The sequence below is a fragment of the Gopherus evgoodei genome, chromosome 3 (genome assembly GCF_007399415.2).
Source record: "Gopherus evgoodei ecotype Sinaloan lineage chromosome 3, rGopEvg1_v1.p, whole genome shotgun sequence".
NCBI classification, from domain to species: Eukaryota; Metazoa; Chordata; order Testudines; family Testudinidae; genus Gopherus; species Gopherus evgoodei.
The window spans coordinates 101,720,396-101,739,379 of record NC_044324.1 but is presented as its reverse complement, the minus strand read 5'-3'; the positions used below and the strand labels follow the sequence as shown (position 1 = coordinate 101,739,379).

At 41.3% G+C, this 18,984-nt stretch overlaps 1 protein-coding gene across 1 annotated transcript in view; it reads left to right on the top strand.

The window, feature by feature from the left end:
• LOC115648512 (mannosyl-oligosaccharide 1,2-alpha-mannosidase IA) overlaps nt 1-18,984 on the top strand; it is a 213,193-nt gene that overhangs the window by 81,173 nt on the left and 113,036 nt on the right. The window contains exon 4 of the mRNA XM_030556207.1: nt 4,236-4,316. Coding sequence (XP_030412067.1) covers nt 4,236-4,316 — 81 coding nt within the window. The remainder of the gene's footprint in view (nt 1-4,235; nt 4,317-18,984) is intronic.

The window sequence follows — 18,984 nt, the reverse complement described above, 5'->3', positions numbered from 1 at the left end:
GATCAGTTGGAGATATAAAAGAAGGAAGACCAAGGGCACATGATCTGAGGACCAAAAATAAGAGCCATTCTCTTGGTGTTTGCAAAAATGAAGAGGGGAGGGGTCAGCCCTAACCGAAGAGGCCCTTTCAGTTGAAGCAGGTTAATAGTTTGTCCTAGAATTCTTTGGTCCCGTTTACAAGTTTCTTTCATAATATGCATCTCAATTTTCAACTGGTCCGATAGAAGAAATAGCTTTGCCTCTTGCCTTATATGCATTCTTTGAACAAATTATAAATGAGTAGTAGGATAAACATAATGGAAGGAAAATAAATAGGTAGGACTTTACATCTTAAATATTGCAATACAATAAATCTAATTTTACCCTGATTCCTAAGGCTGCCATATCAGTAGCCTGCTGCTTATATAATGTCTTCTTTCCTTAGAGGGAGAGTTAGAGTTTGAGGCTTCCTTCAGGTGAAGATATAAAGCTGCTGCTTCTGCTTTACAAATGTCTATGTCATCCACATACTTTGCCAAGGTGAAACTATCTTGGCATAATGATCTTAAGGATAACTATCTTACTAAAGATGCTGCTCTTAAAGCTACACTCCATGAAATGTCTGGCTCCTTCATTTGTTTCATATGCTTCGGTGGATTTGAATCAAGAATTCAGTAAGAGTTGAGATTTCAAACAAAGCTGCAAAGAGAGGTATGTGGATGCAGTTTTGTAAACCTGATAACTTTCAAGCAATTGTTAGTTTCAAAAAATGAACTGGAGGATCACCATTTGGGCAAACATTCACAATGGTGGTGGAATCACTTGAAGGTGGTTTGATGGTAAAATCATTTATCTCAATTATGTGATAAAGGAAGATATTAAACAAAACTGGACCCAAAACTGATCCGTGCAGAATTACACATGATATGCCCTTCCAGCTTGAGTGTGAACCACTGATAAGTATTCTCTGGTAATGATTTTCCAACCAGTTATGCACCCACCTTCTAGTAACTCGATCTAGGTTGTATTTCCCTGGTTTGTTTGAGACTGTGTTGCAAGACAATATCAAAAGCTTTACATCTACCACTTCCCCGCTATCCACAAGGCTTGTTATCCTGTCAAAGAAAGCTGTTAGGTTGATTTAACATCATTTGTTCTTGACTGGTCTCTAATTCCCCAGGTTGTCCTTATTTCCCTTTATAGAATGGCACTATATTTGTCATTTTCCAGTCCTCTTGAATCTCACGCGTCTTGCATGATTTTTCAAAGGTAATAGCTAATGGCTCAGATATATCCTGTGTCTGCTTCATGGGTACTCTAGGATGGATTTTATCAGGCCCTGGTGACTTGAAGGCATCCTAACTTGTCTAAGTAACTTCTAGCTTTTTCTTCCCTTGTTTTACCCTCTGATCCTACTTCATTTTCAGTGGCATTGACTGTTAGATGTCCAATTGCTACTATTTGGTGAAAACTGAAACAAAAACATTTAGCACTTCCGCCATTTCACATTTTCTGTTACTGCTTTTTCCTCCCTGATTGAGTAATGGGTCTACCCTGTCCTTGGTTGTCGTCTTGTTTCTGATGTATTTCTAGAATGTTTTTCTTGTTACCCTTTGTCTCTAACTAGTTTAAACTCATTTTGTGCCTTAGCGTTTCTAATTTTGTCCTTACGTACCTGTTGTTTATATTCATCCTTTGTAATCCTCTTGGTGTTTTGACCTAGTTTCCACTTTTTTGTAGGATTCTTCTGCATTTCAGATCATTGAAGATCTCCTGGGTAAGCCAGGCTGGTCTTTTGCCATACATCCTACCTTTCCTGTGCAGTGACGTAGTTTGCTCTGGTACCCTTAATAATGTCTCTTTGAAAAACTGCCAGCTCTCTTGAACCTTTTTCTCTTAGACTTGCTTTCCATGGGCTCTCACCAAGCAACTCCCCTTAGTTTGCTAAAGTCTGCCGCCTTGAAATCCATTATCTTTGTTGTGCTGTTTGCCCTCCTGCCATTCCTTAGAATCAAGAACTCTACCATTTCCACTCAAGCTGCCTTCCGCTTTCAGATTCTCGACCAGTTTGTCAAAATGAAATCTAGAACAGTCTCTCCCCTAAATTGTCTCTAATACATTCCAAGAACTCGTTGGATAATCTGTGTCCAACAGATGTCTGGGTAATTGAAGTCCCCCATCACAAGTAAGTCCTGTGCTTTGAATTATATATATATATATATATATTTTAAGTCTCATCCACCTCCTCTTCCTGGTTTGGTGGTGTGAAGTAGACCCCCTACTGTGACATCACCCCTTTTTTAAACCCCTTTTATCCTTACCCAGAGACTTTCAACAGGTCTGTCTCCTATTTCCTTTTCAACCTCAGTCCAAATCTATAGATTTTTGATATATAAGGCAACACCACCTCCCTTTTTTCCTTTTCCTTTTTTCTATATCAGTATTCCAGTCGTGTACTATCCCACCCAAGTAACTTGCAATCAGACATTAACCTCCAGAATGTCTCTCTCTCTACCTGGGCCCCTACGCTTGAACGGAAGGATTGAAGAGAAAACTACGTGCACCCCCAGCTCCTTCACCATTACTCCCAGAGCCCTGTAGTCTCTTCTGAGCTGCTCCGAGTCATACCTCACAGTATCGTTAGTATTCACATGGATGAGTAGCATGATGTAGCAGTAAGAGAACTGGATGATCCTTGACAATTCCTGTGTAACATCTTGGATATTGGCTCCTGGCAGGCAGCACACCTCCCGGGAGGAGAGAGTGCTTATGAGCAACAGTCTCAAACCAGTTTTGAAGCTAGAAATAGTGTCCAGACTTCTGTTTTGTGGTTCTCTTAAAGACTACTGGAGTAGTCCTCTAGCAGGCCTCTGTTGGGTTTGTGGGAGCGGTGAGACGTTGCAAACGTAGCTGATGTACCAAGTTGTGTGTCAGAATATTTTTCAGTATTGGCAACAAACTTCTTGAAGACACTTGATGACCAGGCAAGCAGCTGTATGATTGGCAGACAGATGGGATGGGCTTAAACAGCAGGCTGCAACTTTATTAATTATACTTCAGGGAGGGCTGCTACACTTCCTGACCTCTGCTCTCTGGTACCAGGCATTAATTGGTTACTGTGTGAGATACATGGCTGTGATCAGAAAACAAACAGTTATTCTGGATAGACAAGGGAGGGTCTACCCACTGACTAAACTCTGTTGTGAAATATTTCTGCCCTCCTCCCACAATTTCCTCATGTAAGGTGTGGGGTGGAGTGACAGAGGCCACAAGGTTGGATGGGGCAGGATCTCGGGTCTGAGACTTCAGGTTCCACCTTCCACCCCACTGAGCATGAAGTCCACCTGCGCAATCCTGGGTCTCATTTAACTCTGAGAGATGGCCCTTTCAGACTTTACCCTCACTAGCCATGGGGAACACCAGTGATTAGCATGAACTCATCTCACACCCACTAAGCCCTGGTACCCATCTCCTCGCTGACGCAGTGCCTCGTCAAAGGGCCAAACATCTGCCACAGCCTATGACAGATGTACTCTGTCATCTCTAAGAAGCTCAGGACCATTGTTATGGATATCCCCACATTATCACTGCCCTCTGAGCTCCCAAAATAATCCCGGCTACCTCATGGCTCACTTTTTTTAGTACTTGCCCCCATGTAGATTTACTCAATGCTTCCCTCGTTAAACTCATCTTGTGAACATCTGACCAAACCAAGGGCATGTGAAGTCATGACTGCATAATCCACTCTACGTCTCTATTTGTCCTAATTCTTAAACATAAGAATGGGCAAAGGGAAGGATACTGGAAAAAGTAATCTTTTATATCCAGAAGATTGGCAGGACTTTAGGCTGACTTTGGCTTTTCTTTCACATAACATTATAATTTTGGAACAACCTCCCAAATAACCTCTTAAACCTATTCTATACTATGAAGCATTCCATCTTTTATGCTCATATGTCATTGATTAGAGCTAGTCAGCGCTAGAGTTGTACAGCATCTTTAAAGTGAGGAAGAAAAACTAGCAGTGTTACGCTTAGAATCATTTGTTTCCTTTTTTTGCATGCTGACATTTGGTATTAATGGAGTTTAACACCCACAAAGTAAGGTGAAGGATGGTGAACTTAAGATATTTCTTCTGCTGGAATTGAAATTGTGAATACATTATATATAGCATTCATTAGCATACCATTGTGTCCTTATGTTTTCATATATAAAACTGAGGTTCAAACTCTAACTACATATATTTATATCCCTAGAATGCAGAAATTTCAGTATTTGAAGTGAACATCCGTTTTGTTGGTGGACTGCTTTCAGCATATTATCTTTCTGGAGAAGAGGTAAGATTATCTATCTGCATTGTCAATCTAAACTTCCAGTCATCCAGGTGATTAGAATTGGATAATGTATTTTCTCTCCATTCTCAGTGTTGAATTTAAATGTCTGTTTTGTTTGTTGCCATGGTTTTTGAAAATGCTGACTGGGTCCAATCGGAAAGTCGGCCTGTTGAAGATTTATGCTCCTCATCACTCCCAAGGTTGTTTTGTATAAATCTAATGAATGGAAAAAAATATCTCAATTGTTAAACTGTGATAAATGTATATGACAGGTGTTAAATTCAAGTACAGAGTAGTGAAGTTTGCTGATGCTGCTGAAGGTGGGTTTGGATGACATGCTTCTCACAGGCCAGTTTGGAGTGCGTTGTCATCCACTAGCACAATTTACAATTCTGACAGGACTAATTATTCATCCAAGTGTTAGCAAAACTGCAGTTGGAAGATATGATTGGAGAAACTATTGATGTGATTGGAGGGGGAGCAGAGTGAATAACTTGCATACAGATGCAAAAGGAGACCCCTAAAAATACCACTGCTCAGAGGTCTTAGGTGAGTTGGTATGAAATTTGGGAGAGTAGGCTCCCTGTGGTATTCTGGCCAGCTGCAGGACGAGAATGAAGATGATCGTTGTGTACTTTTTAACTTTTTGTCCTGATCCTCAGTTGTATCAATCTCAGTTGTGTCGATCTTTACTCGTTTCTCAGAGCTAGTCTGAAGGCCTCAGGGACCACAAAGGCAGTAGCCCTCCTAGCAGTAGTTTCCAGTGAAAAGCATGCTGGCAACTATTGCTGAAGCCTTGATAGCTGCTTGACTTCTTGACTTCCTTGGCAATGTTATGGTGCCTCTTTTTCTTGAGCAAACCCAAGCAAGCACTCCTCATGATGCTCTTCGCAGTGGCAATTGCACAGAAGGCGTTGGGTTTATAGTTAAAATTCAAAAGGTTCTGTGTTCAAACTGAAGCAGTTTATACTCTCGCATAGATACGATGTTCCAAATTCAACATTATTATTGATAGAAAATCCCAGAGGCTGGAACTAAACACCTTTTTGTCTTTAGTAAATGTACGTTTTAGCTGAGATGTTTCATCTGACACTCGAAGGAAATCAGCCATCATTCTACAATAACGTACTGACCCAGAAATAAGTGTATCTAGAGTAATTTTAGAAACAAAAATATTGTTTTTTTTCCTGATTAAATAGTTTCTTCCACCAAAGCTGCTGCTACTGCTCACAAACTCTAGTGAGCTTTTCTCAATATAACCTATTGTTAACATTTAATTAAGCAATAGTAACAGATGTGGAGAACATTTCTTGGCAGTTAATGACCAGCTAGAGGAGTTAAGGGCTCTGAACTCAACTGGTCATTAACTGCCAAGAAATATTTGACCTGTCAGTTATTAGGTCTATTCTAAGCCATCAACATATAAACATATACAGAGACAATTAATGATCTTGTACAATTGTGCATAAACACACACTGCTGATCATGGATACAGTATTCTGTTCTAGTACTTACATTCCTCTAAAAATTACTTACCAGTATACTAACCGGTATTATTTTTGTCAGACAATTCTGGATTGACAAGTGTGAGATTATGTATTCTCTAAACAGTTGTCTAGTTTAAAGAAAACAGTTTCTGTTGGCACACTCCAAGGAAAAACTTCTGGCTTATTTTCCATTCTCATTTAGAAATATTTTGATTTTGCCTTAATAGTTAATTTTCTACTTCAAATTCAGCTACTTGAGTTCTCTGAACTACTCTAGAATTATGTCCTGCAGTAGCTGCATATCTCTAAAATGTAGACTGGAAAGAGCTTACGTTAGTTCATCTGAAAGTCTCTGAGATGTTGATCCTTTTTTCCTGTATTAGAAATGAACATTTTTGGACTTCATGGTCTCATTCTGGTTGATTTTCTGAAATGAATATATGGTTGTCCCTGTAGTTGTCAGGTAGCTATTTTTTGGGTCCCATGCTGTGGCTGCTTGGGTTCTTGATCATAATTTATACATGGCCACTGTTGAAGCTTAAGTCTGTATTTGAAACACCTTTTTAAATCAAACATTTGAAAGTGTAGGAATTTTTTCCCTCTTGACAAAAAATGCCTAAAATTAATAGAAAAAATGGTTTTGATGGTAATTCTCTTGCCCAGTTAGGAGGACTTTTTTTCCCAGCAGCAGATAAGTTGGTTAATGAAGCAACTGGCAAACAATTTATGATGTTTCAATACAGACACTCCTCACTCTCTCTCGAGGCTAAGTACTATAACTTATTTTAAAGTACAGTGGTCATTTACCTGTCTTGTTACAAGATATAACTTGTGAACTTCTTTGAAGATATATTGCTTTTTAGAACACACTTAAATTTATTTTCTTTAAAATATATGCCCCATGATTGTTTTTCATGGCTTTAGTTATGCCTGGACCCAGCTTATGGCAAGGGAAGTGCTACATATACACTCCTAAATTGCTCTACCAGTGTCGTCAGACCAAACTTGTAACAACCCTGATATTCAAGTTAGACTTAAACCCCTCCCCTCCTTTTATCAAACTAGTAGTTATAGTAATGGTTTAAGTTGAGTATCTTAACATATTTCTGGTAGGCCTCTTTAAAAAGACACATTTCAGAAACAGTGAACTACAAATTATGTAGTTTTCTAATGAAAGTAAACTCTCTGGAAATGATTTAAAAAGCTGGACATGACAAAGCTTTAATATATTATAATATGACATGTTCTGTCTAAAAAGATTTTTGGGAAATAGTCTTTACGTTTAAATGATAAATTTATGGTAATTGATTACTTGGGAAGGAAAATTTTAACCATATCCTTCACTGAATATTTCTGTATTGTTTTTAAAATCTTCAGCCACAGTTCAGAATAATCTGTGTAATACCTCTATGACCCTTACTCATATGAGTAAACCTTTGTAAGTCATCAGAATAGCTTGTGTGAGTAAAGTTTGGAAGATCAGATCCTTGGCTTTTCCTAGTCATAATCAGATTGCGTATGAGAAATGTAACGTTGATGGGGTTTTTTTCAGTACTGTAATTAAAGGCAGCTTTTGTTATGAAAAAAATGTTACATAATAAAGTTATAATCGCTTTGGAATTAAATGTCCATGGTTAATCTAAAATTGCAACATATTGCATGTCCTGTAATTATTTGTAAATTTAAGTTTAATCATAAATAACAAGCAATATTGTAACACATTGAGTAGATTCTAGAACATCTTGCTTGCACTAAAATTCATTCAAATAAAATCACTAATGTAGGTCATTTTAAAAATGTGATAGACATTGAGTAGTTTGGTTGTTTGATAGCCAAGTCTTTGCATGGCATATTTGATACATCTTGTTGCTGTAATTACATGAAAACCCACTGAACAAAAAAAATTGTTACTGGATTTAATCAGGCTACCATGAATGATATAAAAGTATTAAAACAATTAGATTTGAAGCCAAGAGTTAAGTTTGTATGTGGATTTAAATGTTAGTCTTAAAATAGAGAGAACACACAAGAAATGTCAAACATGACTAAGACGAGCTAAACTTTTCATCAGTGTTAAGAGAACTTCAAGTATTTATTGACAACATAATCTGAAAAGAAGTCTTAGATTTTAAGCTCTTTTCTTTTGTTATGTGTCTGGATTACTACAAAATATTGTGTATGTAACTGAAAACTGTTTCCTTACTATTTATCTATCAGATTTGCTATGGATTAATGGAGTTCATTTATGAGGGAGGAATTAGAGATAAAGTTGACTTGGAGATGGGAGAGAGGAATCATCATTTGTTTGGAAGTAATAAAAATCTTTGGGAGTTTTGTTTTGCTTTCTTTGAGGGTGACACTAATACTGATTTTTCCTCTTTAGTTTGACCACTCTTACAGTTCATATACAGTTAGACAACAGATGTATTATTTTATCTTCATTTCTGCTTATGGCGTGGTCAGTATAGCTTATAATAGTGGGCCAAGTTTCATGCTAATTTTTGCCTAATTGCTAAAGGAATTAAAATGACTAAGTCTGTTAACAGTATGACTGACTATGATTCCAGTTCTTGACTACCACTATGCTCTCTTCATTATTGTCCTGGAAGGACAGCTAGTGAGGAGGGATGGTGTCAGCTGCCATGTGATGACCACCATATGCTGCACCCATAAGAGGTTTTGTTGGAGGGGAAGCTCCCTGAGGATGCCTGACCATACCTTCTCCCTGTCCCCACTCTCTGTTTTCTGCTGGTGGGAACACAACAAACTCCTGTCTAGTCTTATGAACAAAATTAGTTTTTAACAACTTTTTGGAGTCAAGCTCTTGATCTGCTAACAGTAACCAGCAACTGAGTGGCTAAATGGAATCCCCACAAGAGCTGTTCTGCTGCTCTGCAGCACTGCAATCCAGGTAAACCTGGAAGAACTGTGGTGCTGTTGTCAATAAACATGATAGCTTCCCTCTCAAGCTCTTATCATTGATAACTATACATGGATATTAGAAAAATGAGAGCTGTCCAGAAGGGACAGGCAGTTCTTTGAATTACTCTTTGATTTTATCATTGGCTGCTGCTTGTTAGTGATGTTGAATTTTCTTCTAGTATGGGCACTCTTTTCCTATCCCCCCACACCTGACAGGACAATAACCAGACACCGCTTGTTAGATGGGTGGGGGGCGGGAGGTATTCATAGATGGTCACACACAGTATAGAGCATTTGGACCTCCCAGGTAATCAGCAGAAACACACATCCCCTGGAATTCAGAGCCATCTGGGAAGCATGCAGTGCATTCATACCATTAATCCAGTCTCAGCACATTCTCATAATGTCAGACAACATGACAACTGATCTGCTTAAACAAACAGGAAGTAGCGAGATCCATTCTACTGTGCATATAAGTGGACATTTTATAGAATTAGTATATCAAGAACCACAACACCCTGTCTGCAGCGTACCTTACAGGAACCCAGAATTCACTGGCGGACAGCTTCAGCAGGCACTTCAGCTCCCACTTGCAGATGGTGGCATACAGCTAAGTGGTGAACAGCTTCTTCACTCAGTGGGGAATCCTATCCCGCCTCCCAGACAAATAGGAAATGTAGCACGTACTGTTGCATAGACTTAAAAGCCAGAAGGGACCACCTGATCATCTAGTCTGGCCTCCTGTATATCACAGGTCACCAACAGCACCCAACACCCACACATTAAACAACTGACATTAGACCTAAGTATTACATCCCACAGAAGACTAGACTATTACATGCCAGAGGCAGAAAATAGAAAGGACCAAGGTGCACCAATGCCCAACACCCTTCCAATGCCAGGGAAATGATTAAGTGAGACACACCTGGATAATCCTGGCAAGTGATCTGCACCCATGCTCCAGGAGAGCTCAGGGCTAGGTCTCCAGAGGCAATGCTCTCCTATTCCCTTGTATAGATGTTCTGAACCATGTGTTTCCTCCTATCTTGCTGCTTCCTCAAGTAATGTGGAAGATTTGACAGGACAGAGCTGACTTGTCGTCCTGCCCAAATGGCCTAGACAGTTCGGGTTCCAAGGTCTTCTGCATGTGTCAGCCCAGACCTCTTGACTCAATAGAACGGTAGGGTCGGACATCCCAATCCAGAAGATCTTTGCCTCACCGTGTTATTTGGATGGGCATTGGATCTAGGACATTCCTGTTCTGCAACTCTGCAAGCCATTCTTACTAATAGCAGAAAGGAGCTCACCAGAAAATGTTACCTCTCAGTGCCCAACACCATCATATTTCCCCCAAGACAACAGATATTCCTTGACATACTGGGTTACTGCCTTACTCTCAAGATGACAGTTCTTTCCCTTAGCTCAGTACAGGTTCACCTGGCAGCAATCGACATATCTCCCTCCATTGCATAGCTACCCTGTAATTACTCACCCACTCACCTCCAGATTCTCAGACGGCTTCAGTAGAACTTTCCCACTGGTAATAAAACTGACCCTTCAATGGAACCTTAATTAACTCTTTCAACACCTGTCAAGATATCTTTCAACCCTGTTTGCTTTGCTTGTCTATGAAGGCTCTTACTTTTCCTCATTGCCTAGGCCAGACAGATAGATAAACTGGGGGCCCCAAGGGCAGGCCCTCCATATGCAATATTTACCCTTACAGTAGTTTTGGAATTTCCCATAAACCCCCAAACTATCAGCTCCCTTGTATTCTTCCCAAAGCCCCAGGCCTCCAGTGAAGAGAACTTTATTCCTTCAACTTGAGATGAGTTTTCGATTGTTACCTACAGAGAACAAAACAGGTCACAAAGTCACTTGGGTGGTTTGTTGCCTTAGCGGAAAAAGCTTGTGGACTAGTTATTTCCTCCCAGAGAGTCTTCCAGTTGGATTTCTGGCTGTATTCTACTTTATCAGCTTGTACATCTTCCTCCCTCACACAGGATCTGGGTTCACTCTATAGGAGCACAAGCAGCCTCAGTAGCATCACTTCAAGAGGGTACATTTGCTTGTTATTTGCAAGGCAGTAACATGGAGTTCCATTCACACATTCACAAGATGCCACACCTTGGTCCAAGCCTCCTCTACTGATGCGTTCTTTGGGACAATGGCTCTACAAGTAGCTCGGCCACGTTGCCCTCTCTTCACCAAGTAGTGCTTATCAGTCACACACAGTGGGATACACATAGGGACCAGCACTCGAAGAAGAAAGGGAAGTTGCTTGCCCTTCTTAACTGGAGTTTGAGATGTGTACAGAGAATATAATTTTGTGAATAATGTTGAAATTTTGGAAATGGGTTTCATTCCAAAAGGAAGTGAAAACTGAAAATTGGAAATTCTTCATGAAAGAAAAAAATCACTTTGGGTTAATTAAATGTTTTGTTTTTATTTTGATTACATTTTAAAACTTTATTTAAAATTTAAAATGAAAAGTTTCAAAATGGAAAATCAGAATGTGTTTTGCTCTCAAAATGTCTACAGGACATGTAAACATAGTTGACACTGTTTGGCTTTTTGTTTTGTTTTTCTTCTCTCTAACACTAAGTTCCAGTAAAGTCAACCTGATTTCGTGAAGTGTTTTGGCTCTGCATATTCTGGCAGACTATAACTAAGTTGAAATTTCTCTGACTACCTATGTTTGGCATTCACATAGCTATAAGTTAACATCCCAGGAAAATGATTGTGGACAGTTTTATATTTTAGCGCTATTGTCTGTCAGCAAAATTAACCAAGTACAAAGGTTTATTTTGTCCAGTGCTGCTAATCCCCAATTATCTGAAATTCAGATGATCAAAAATATTAAAATAGACAAAATTCTGCTTTTAAAGGAATGTCTCCTGAACCATTCAGACAATCAGAATGTAAATGTAGTGATGTTAGTCACAAAATATACTACTTGTGTATGAAATGTAGATATGAGATGAAAGAACTTATCACTTAAATGCAAATCTGTTATTCTTATTGTAAAGTGTTCCACCGTTCAATAAATTATTGCTAATTATACAACTTCATTTTAGTTGTATTTGTTTAATTATATATTGAATATTTAATTTGTTCAGTACTATAAAATATGAGCAATCTACAGAAAACAAATAGAAACAAGAAGATATGCTATCCTGTTGTGTGCATATATTATAAAATAAAAGCAATAGTATTCTAGTGTTTGCTCTTTGTTGATGACTTAAAGAACAAGAGTAGTCTCTTACTTGAAAAAGGGGACTAGAAGTGTTCCTCTGACTATGGCAAGCTTTCCAGAGAACAGCTCAGCTGTGAAGGATGTTGCTCTTTTGTTTCCTCCACTCGCAAGCAAACTGAGGGGTATACCTATTTGAGGAGGGTAGTATAAGGTAATTCTCAGGATAGGTTTGATGACAGGAAGGAATAAGAAAAAATATGTAACATTCTAGACATACTTACATTATTTGAAAATTTAAGAAAAAAATCTAGTCCCTTTTCCCTATAAAAAGAACATGAGAACTCTTCCTAGTCAAGAGTAAAGCAAAACCAGGCTTTTTCCCGAGACTCTAAATAGTCTCTTGTCAGTTTCCTTTATAGCCAGTAACACATTCCTCAAATCATCCTACAAGATCGAAGATGCTTCCTAAATATATTCAGTAGTCAATGTCATATACTAAGATTCTTCTGTTCTATCAGACATTATTTCAAGGTTCCTTTTGACACACATTAATTCAGCTCATCACAATGATGATCAGTTTTAGCCGGAACCCTCATAGACTCAGCTGCTAACAGGGGAGTTTCAGTGGGAGTTTCCAGGGGGAGGTTACAGGGGAGACCAAGGCAGAGTAACCAGGAAGGCAGACTAGGGAAGAGGCAGGGGTCTGCCAGCAGCCCAGCGCTTGTTGGTGGCCTGCGGTGCGGTGTGAGGCGTGGATTGCCGGGCACAGAGTTGGAGCGCTACGATGGAGGCAGAGGCAGCAGGTACAGACACACTGAGGATGACCGGATGCGGTAGCTGTGGCATGTACATGGTCCTGGAGGGGGCACCTGAAAGGAGTTTCATCTGCATGAAGTGCCGCCTGATAGAGCTGCTGGAGGAAAAGATAAGAGGACTGGAGATGCAGGTGGAAACTCTGGCTGAGTTTAGAAGGGGGTTTGAGCAGATGATGGAACACAGACATGAGGCACAGGGGATAAGCTCAGACGAGCGGATAGAAGCAGGACCAAAGAACTCTGAGGAGGAGCTGCTGGGTGAGGAAAGTGGATGGTGGAAGCATGTGACTAGGAGAACCAGGCAGAGGAAAAGACGGGCCAGCGATGGAGAAATAGAACTCAGGAACAGGTTTGCTGAGTTGGAAAATGAAGATGGAGCAGAGCAGGCTGCTGAAGGAGAGAGGGCAAGGAAAAAGAGACGAGCAGCTAGTCCTGCAGAAGGAGGGGAGGAGTCAATGGAGGCGACACCAAGTATGAGCCGTAGGAGGATTGTAAGCGCGAATACAAATCGAGAGGAATTGCGGCCAGCTGGTGTGGGGGATAGACCAGAGAATCACACTGTCGCCAGGAAAAGGCAAGTCTACGTGATTGGAGACTCTTTACTGAGAAGAATAGACAGGCCTGTAACTAGACCTGATCAGGAGAACAGAAGGGTGTGCTGTCTGCCAGGGGCTAAGATACAGGATGTGGACCTGAGGCTGAATAGGATCCTAGCGGGAGCGGGAAAGAATCCGTTGATTGTCCTTCATGTGGGAACGAATGATACGGCTAGTTACTCGCTGGACTGTATCAAGGAGGACTATGCCAGACTGGGGAAGACGCTCAAAGAAGTCGAGGCTCAGGTGATCTTCAGTGGGATTCTGCCGGTTCGTAGAGCAGGGCGACGAAGGAGTGACAAGATTATGGCGATCAACAGATGGCTCAGGCATTGGTGTTATAAGGAGGGCTTTGGGATGTACGGTCATTGGGAAGCGTTTACGGATAGACGACTGTTCGCTCAGGATGGACTTCATCTAAGTAAGGAGGGAAATAGAATTCTAGGATGGAGGCTCGCCGACCTCATCAAGAGAGCTTTAAACTAGGAAGTTGGGGGAGATGGTTGGGAGATGTTCAGGAGATCTCCACGCCGGAATATAACCTGGAGAGGGAAGTAAACAAAGTGAGAGGGGATACCCTTGCAGACCAAAGAATTGATCCAAGGAGGAATAGTGGAGTAGAAACCAGAGTAATGGGTGATGCTGGTGGTAGAAGGTCTGTGCACGACGGGGGAAAGAATGTCACTGACGCCAAACGCCAAAAATTAAAATGTCTGTACACTAATGCGAGGAGCCTAGGTAACAAGATGGAGGAACTGGAGCTACTGGTGCAGGAAGTGAAACAGGATATTACAGGGATAACCGAAACCTGGTGGAATAGTACTCATGACTGGAGCACAGGTATTGAAGGCTATGTGCTGTTTGGAAAAGACAGGAAGAAAGGCAAAGGTGGTGGAGTAGCCTTGTACATCAATGATGAGATTAACTGTAATGAAATAAGAAGCGATGGAATGGATAAGACAGTCTGTCTGGGCAAAAATCACACTGGGTAAAAAAGCAACTAGAGCTTCCCCTGAGATAGTGCTTGGGGTGTGCTATAGACCACCGACATCTGATATGGATATGGATAGAGACCTCTTTAATGTCTTTAATGAAGTAAACACAAAGGGGAAATGTGTGATTATGGGAGACTTCAACTTCCCGGATATAGACTGGAGGACGAGTGCTTGCAAGAATAATAGGGGTCAGATTTTTCTGGATGTGATAGCGGATGGATTTCTTCATCAAGTAGTTGAAGTACCTACGAGAGGGGATGCCATTTTAGATTTGGTTTTGGTGAGCAGTGACAACCTCGTAGAAGAAATGGTGGTAGGGGACAACCTTGGTTCGAGTGATCATGAGCTGATTCAGTTCAAACTAGATGGAAGGATAAACAAATGTAGATCTGGGATTAGGGGTTTCGACTTCTCGAGGGCTAATTTTAAAGAGTTAAGGAAATTAGTTAGGGAATTGGATTGGACGGAGGAACTTGTGGATTTAAATGCGGAGGAGGCCTGGAATTACTTTGTCGCAGCTGTGGAAATTATCCGAAGCCTGCATCCCAAGGAAGGGGAAAAAAACCATGGGCAGGAGTTGTAGGCCAAGCTGGATGAGCAAGCAACTCAGAGAGGGAATTAGAAAAAAGCAGAAAGCTTACAGGGAGTGGAAGAAAGGCAGGATTAGCAAGGGAAGCTACCTTGGTGAGGTCAGAACATGTAGGGATAAAGTGAGGAAGGCTAAAAGCCGCATTGAACTGGACCTTGCAAAGGGAATCAGAACCAATAGTAAAAGGTTCTACAGCCACATAAATAAGAAGAAAACAAAGAAAGAAGAAGTGGGGCCGCTATACACTGAGGATGGAATGGAGGTTAAGGATAACCTAGGCATGGCCCAATATCTAAATAAGTACTTTGCCTCAGTTTTTAATAAGACTATTGAGGAGTTTAGCGATGATGGAGGGATGATAACCGGGAATGTGGATATGGAAGTGGATATTACCGCAACTGAGGTAGAGGCGAAACTTGAACAGCTTAATGGGACAAAATCGGAGGGCCCGGACAATCTCCATCCGAGGATATTAAAGGAACTGGCGCGTGAAATTGCGAGCCCGTTAGCGAGAATTTTTCAGCAATCGATAAACTCTGGGGTTGTGCCGTACGACTGGAGGATTGCTAACGTAGTTCCTATTTTTAAGAAAGGGAATAAAAGTGATCTGGGTAATTATAGGTCTGTTAGCTTGATGTCTGTAGTATGTAAGGTCTTGGAAAAAATTTTAAGGGAGAAAGTAGTTAAGGACATAGAGGTTAATGGTAATTGGGATGAATTGCAACATGGATGTACTAAAGGTAGATCGTGCCAAACCAATCTGATCTCCTTCTTTGAGAAGGTGATGGATTACTTAAATAAAGGAAATGCAGTAGATATAATTTACCTAGATTTCAGTAAGGCGTTTGACACGGTTCCACATGGGGAACTGTTAGTTAAATTGGAAAAGATGGGGATGAATATGGAAGTTGCAAGGTGGATAAGGAACTGGTTAAAGGGGAGACTCCAGCGGGTCGTATTGAAGGGTGAACTGTCAGGCTGGAAGGAGGTCACTAGTGGAGTCCCTCAAGGATCGGTTTTGGGACCGATCTTATTTAACCTTTTTATTACTGACCTTGGCACAAAGAGCGGAAATGTGCTAATAAAGTTTGCGGAGGACACAAAGCTGGGGGGTATTGCTAACACGGAGAAGGACAGGGATACTATTCAGGAAGATCTGGACCACCTTGTAAACTGGAGTAATAGTAATAGGATGAAATACAATAGTGAAAAGTGCAAGGTCATGCACTTAGGGATTAATAATAAATTTTAGATATACGTTGGGGACGCATCAGTTGGAAGCGACAGAGGAGGAGAAGGACCTTGGGGTATTGGTTGATAGCAGGATGACTATGAGCCGCCAATGTGATACGGCTGTTAAAAAAGCAAATGCGATTTTAGGATGCATCAGGCGAGGTATTGCCAGCAAAGATAAGGAGGTGTTAGTACCGTTATATAAGGTGCTGGTGAGACCCCATCTGGAATATTGTGTGCAGTTCTGGTGTCCCATGTTCAAGAAGGATGAATTCAAACTGGAACAGGTCCAGAGACGGGCTACTAGGATGATCCGAGGAAGGAGACTCAAAGAGCTTGGCTTGTTTAGCCTGGCCAAAAGAAGGCTGCGGGGGGATATGCTTGCTCTATATAAATATATCAGGGGGTTAACGTTAGGGAGGGAGAGGAATTATTTAAGTTCAGTACTAATGTAGGCACGAGGACGAATGGGTACAAACTGGATATTAGGAAGTTTAGACTTGAAATTAGACGAAGGTTTCTAACCATTAGGGGAGTGAAGTTCTGGAACAGCCTTCCGAGGGAAGTAGTGGGGGCAAAAGACTTTTCTGGCTTTAAGACTAAGCTTGATAAGTATATGGAGGGGATGTTATGATAGGATAGTTAATATGGGCAATTGATCTTGGATTATCACCAGATAGGTCTGCTCAATGGTCTGCGGGGAGATGTTGGATGGGATGGGAACTGAGTTACTGCAGAGAATTCCTTCTTGGGTGCTGGCTGGTGAGTCTTGCCCACATGCTCAGGGTTTAGCTGATCGCCATATTTGGGGTCAGGAAGGAATTTTCCTCCAGGGCGGATTGGCGGGGACCCTGGAGGTTGTTCGCCTTCCCCTGCAGCATGGGGCATGGGTCGCTTGCTGGTGGATTCTCTGCAGCTTGAGGTCTTCAAACCAATTTTGAGGATTTCAATAAGTCAGTCCTGGGTTAGGGGTTGTTATAAAAGTGGATGGGTAGGGTTCTGTGGCCTGCCTTGTGCAGGAGGTCAGACTAGATGATCATATTGGTCCCTTCTGACCTATGAGTCTGAGTCTGTCTCAAGCCTGAACACATATCCCTTCAGTATTTTTCTTTAACAGGTTGTCTGTTTCTTTCTCTCCTGGGGTGGGGCAGACTGAGATTAATTAAAATGTTGCAACCAATTTAAATCAGTAGGGATACTTCAATAAATCAATTAAGGTAATGTGCAGTACTAAGTGAAACTTAACCACCTTACATTTACAGTGTCACCATTTACCCCACTCTTGAATGTGCACTGCTCTAAATTTTGAGTTCTATACTCATATGGGTGCACTTGATGATCTTGAAGCTGGTGACAGTCCTCCGTTGGTCCAGTAAAACAGCCCAGCCAGCAACAAGGAGCAGAGCAATTCTAATTTGAGATCATTCCAAGTTACACACCTCCTCTGAAGACAAGAGTTGTTTAAAGGAAGGGTCAGTATTGCTGGATTCTGGTTAGAGGATAAGATCACTTGGTCTCTTATCAGACTCAAGCAACCCCTTAGTCTTTTCACTGTCCCCCTTCCCTTGCAAGCACTTTCCCAAACAATAAATGTGGTGGTTACTCACGGTGCCTTCACCGCAAGCCCACCTCAGTTTTGGGCACAGCAACAGTCTCTGCCCAGGTTCCAGTACAGCCCAGCAATAGCCGCCATGACTCCCTGCATGGTCAAAACCCCAGCAGGCTCTCGCAAGCAGCTTCTGGACCTCCCCCCAAGAGCTCTCCCTCCAACCCCTGCAAGTAGATGTGTCTCTCTCTTGCCCAAGGCATCATTGGATTTGTAGTCTCCAAGGCTTTACGGCCGCGCTCATGTTCTTTTCAGTTGGAACGCTCTTAAGTTCAGAGGCCCCTCTTGTAACTATAATTAGTAACTATAGAAGAGGCTACTTTTGGGGTGAGAAAGGAATTTTCCTTCATGTCACTAGAAGGGTCCTTAAGGATATTTCACATTCCCAGCATGTGGTACAGGTCATTTGCAAGGGTAATGAAGTATATTTCACTTAATTGAGCAGGGATCTTGGGCACTGGTGAACCTGACTCTGTCATGTTCTTTGCCTGTGGTACCTAGTAGGGGCTGTAACACTTAATTGAGCTTGAGTAGGGATGGCTAGGTGGTGTCTAGTGGCCTGGCATATACAGGCCCTAGTTTTCCCACCCATGTACTAGGCTGTCAGCTGCATTTGCAAGCTAAGGAAAGGGTAGGAATAAACAATCCATTTTCAGAATGGAGAAAGGTGTATAGTGGTGTCCCCTAAGGGCCTGTAGTGGGACCAGTCCTGTTTAACATTCATAAATGATCTGGAAAAAGGGTTAAAGAGTAAGGTGGCAAAATTTGGAGGCAATACAAAATTACTCAAGATAGTTAAATCCAAAGCAGGCTGCGAAGAGTTGCAAAGGGATCTCACAAAACTGGGTGACTGGACAACAAAATGGCAGATGAACTACAATGTTGATAAACGCAAAGTAATATACATTGGAAAACATAATCCCAGTTATACATTCAAAATGATGGTATCTAAATTAGCTGTTACCACCCAAGAAAGAGATCTTAGAGTTATTGTGGCTAATTCTCTGAAAACATCCACTCAGTGTGCAGTGGCAGTCAAAAAAAGCTAACAGCATGTTCGGAACCATTATTAGGAAAGGAATAAATAAGACAGAAAATATCATAATGCCCTTATATGAATCTGTGGTATGCCCATCTTGAATGCAGCATGGAGATCTGGTCACCCCATCTCAAAAAATACATATTGGAATTGGAAAAAGTGCAGAGATTAGGGGTATGGAACTCTTTCTGTA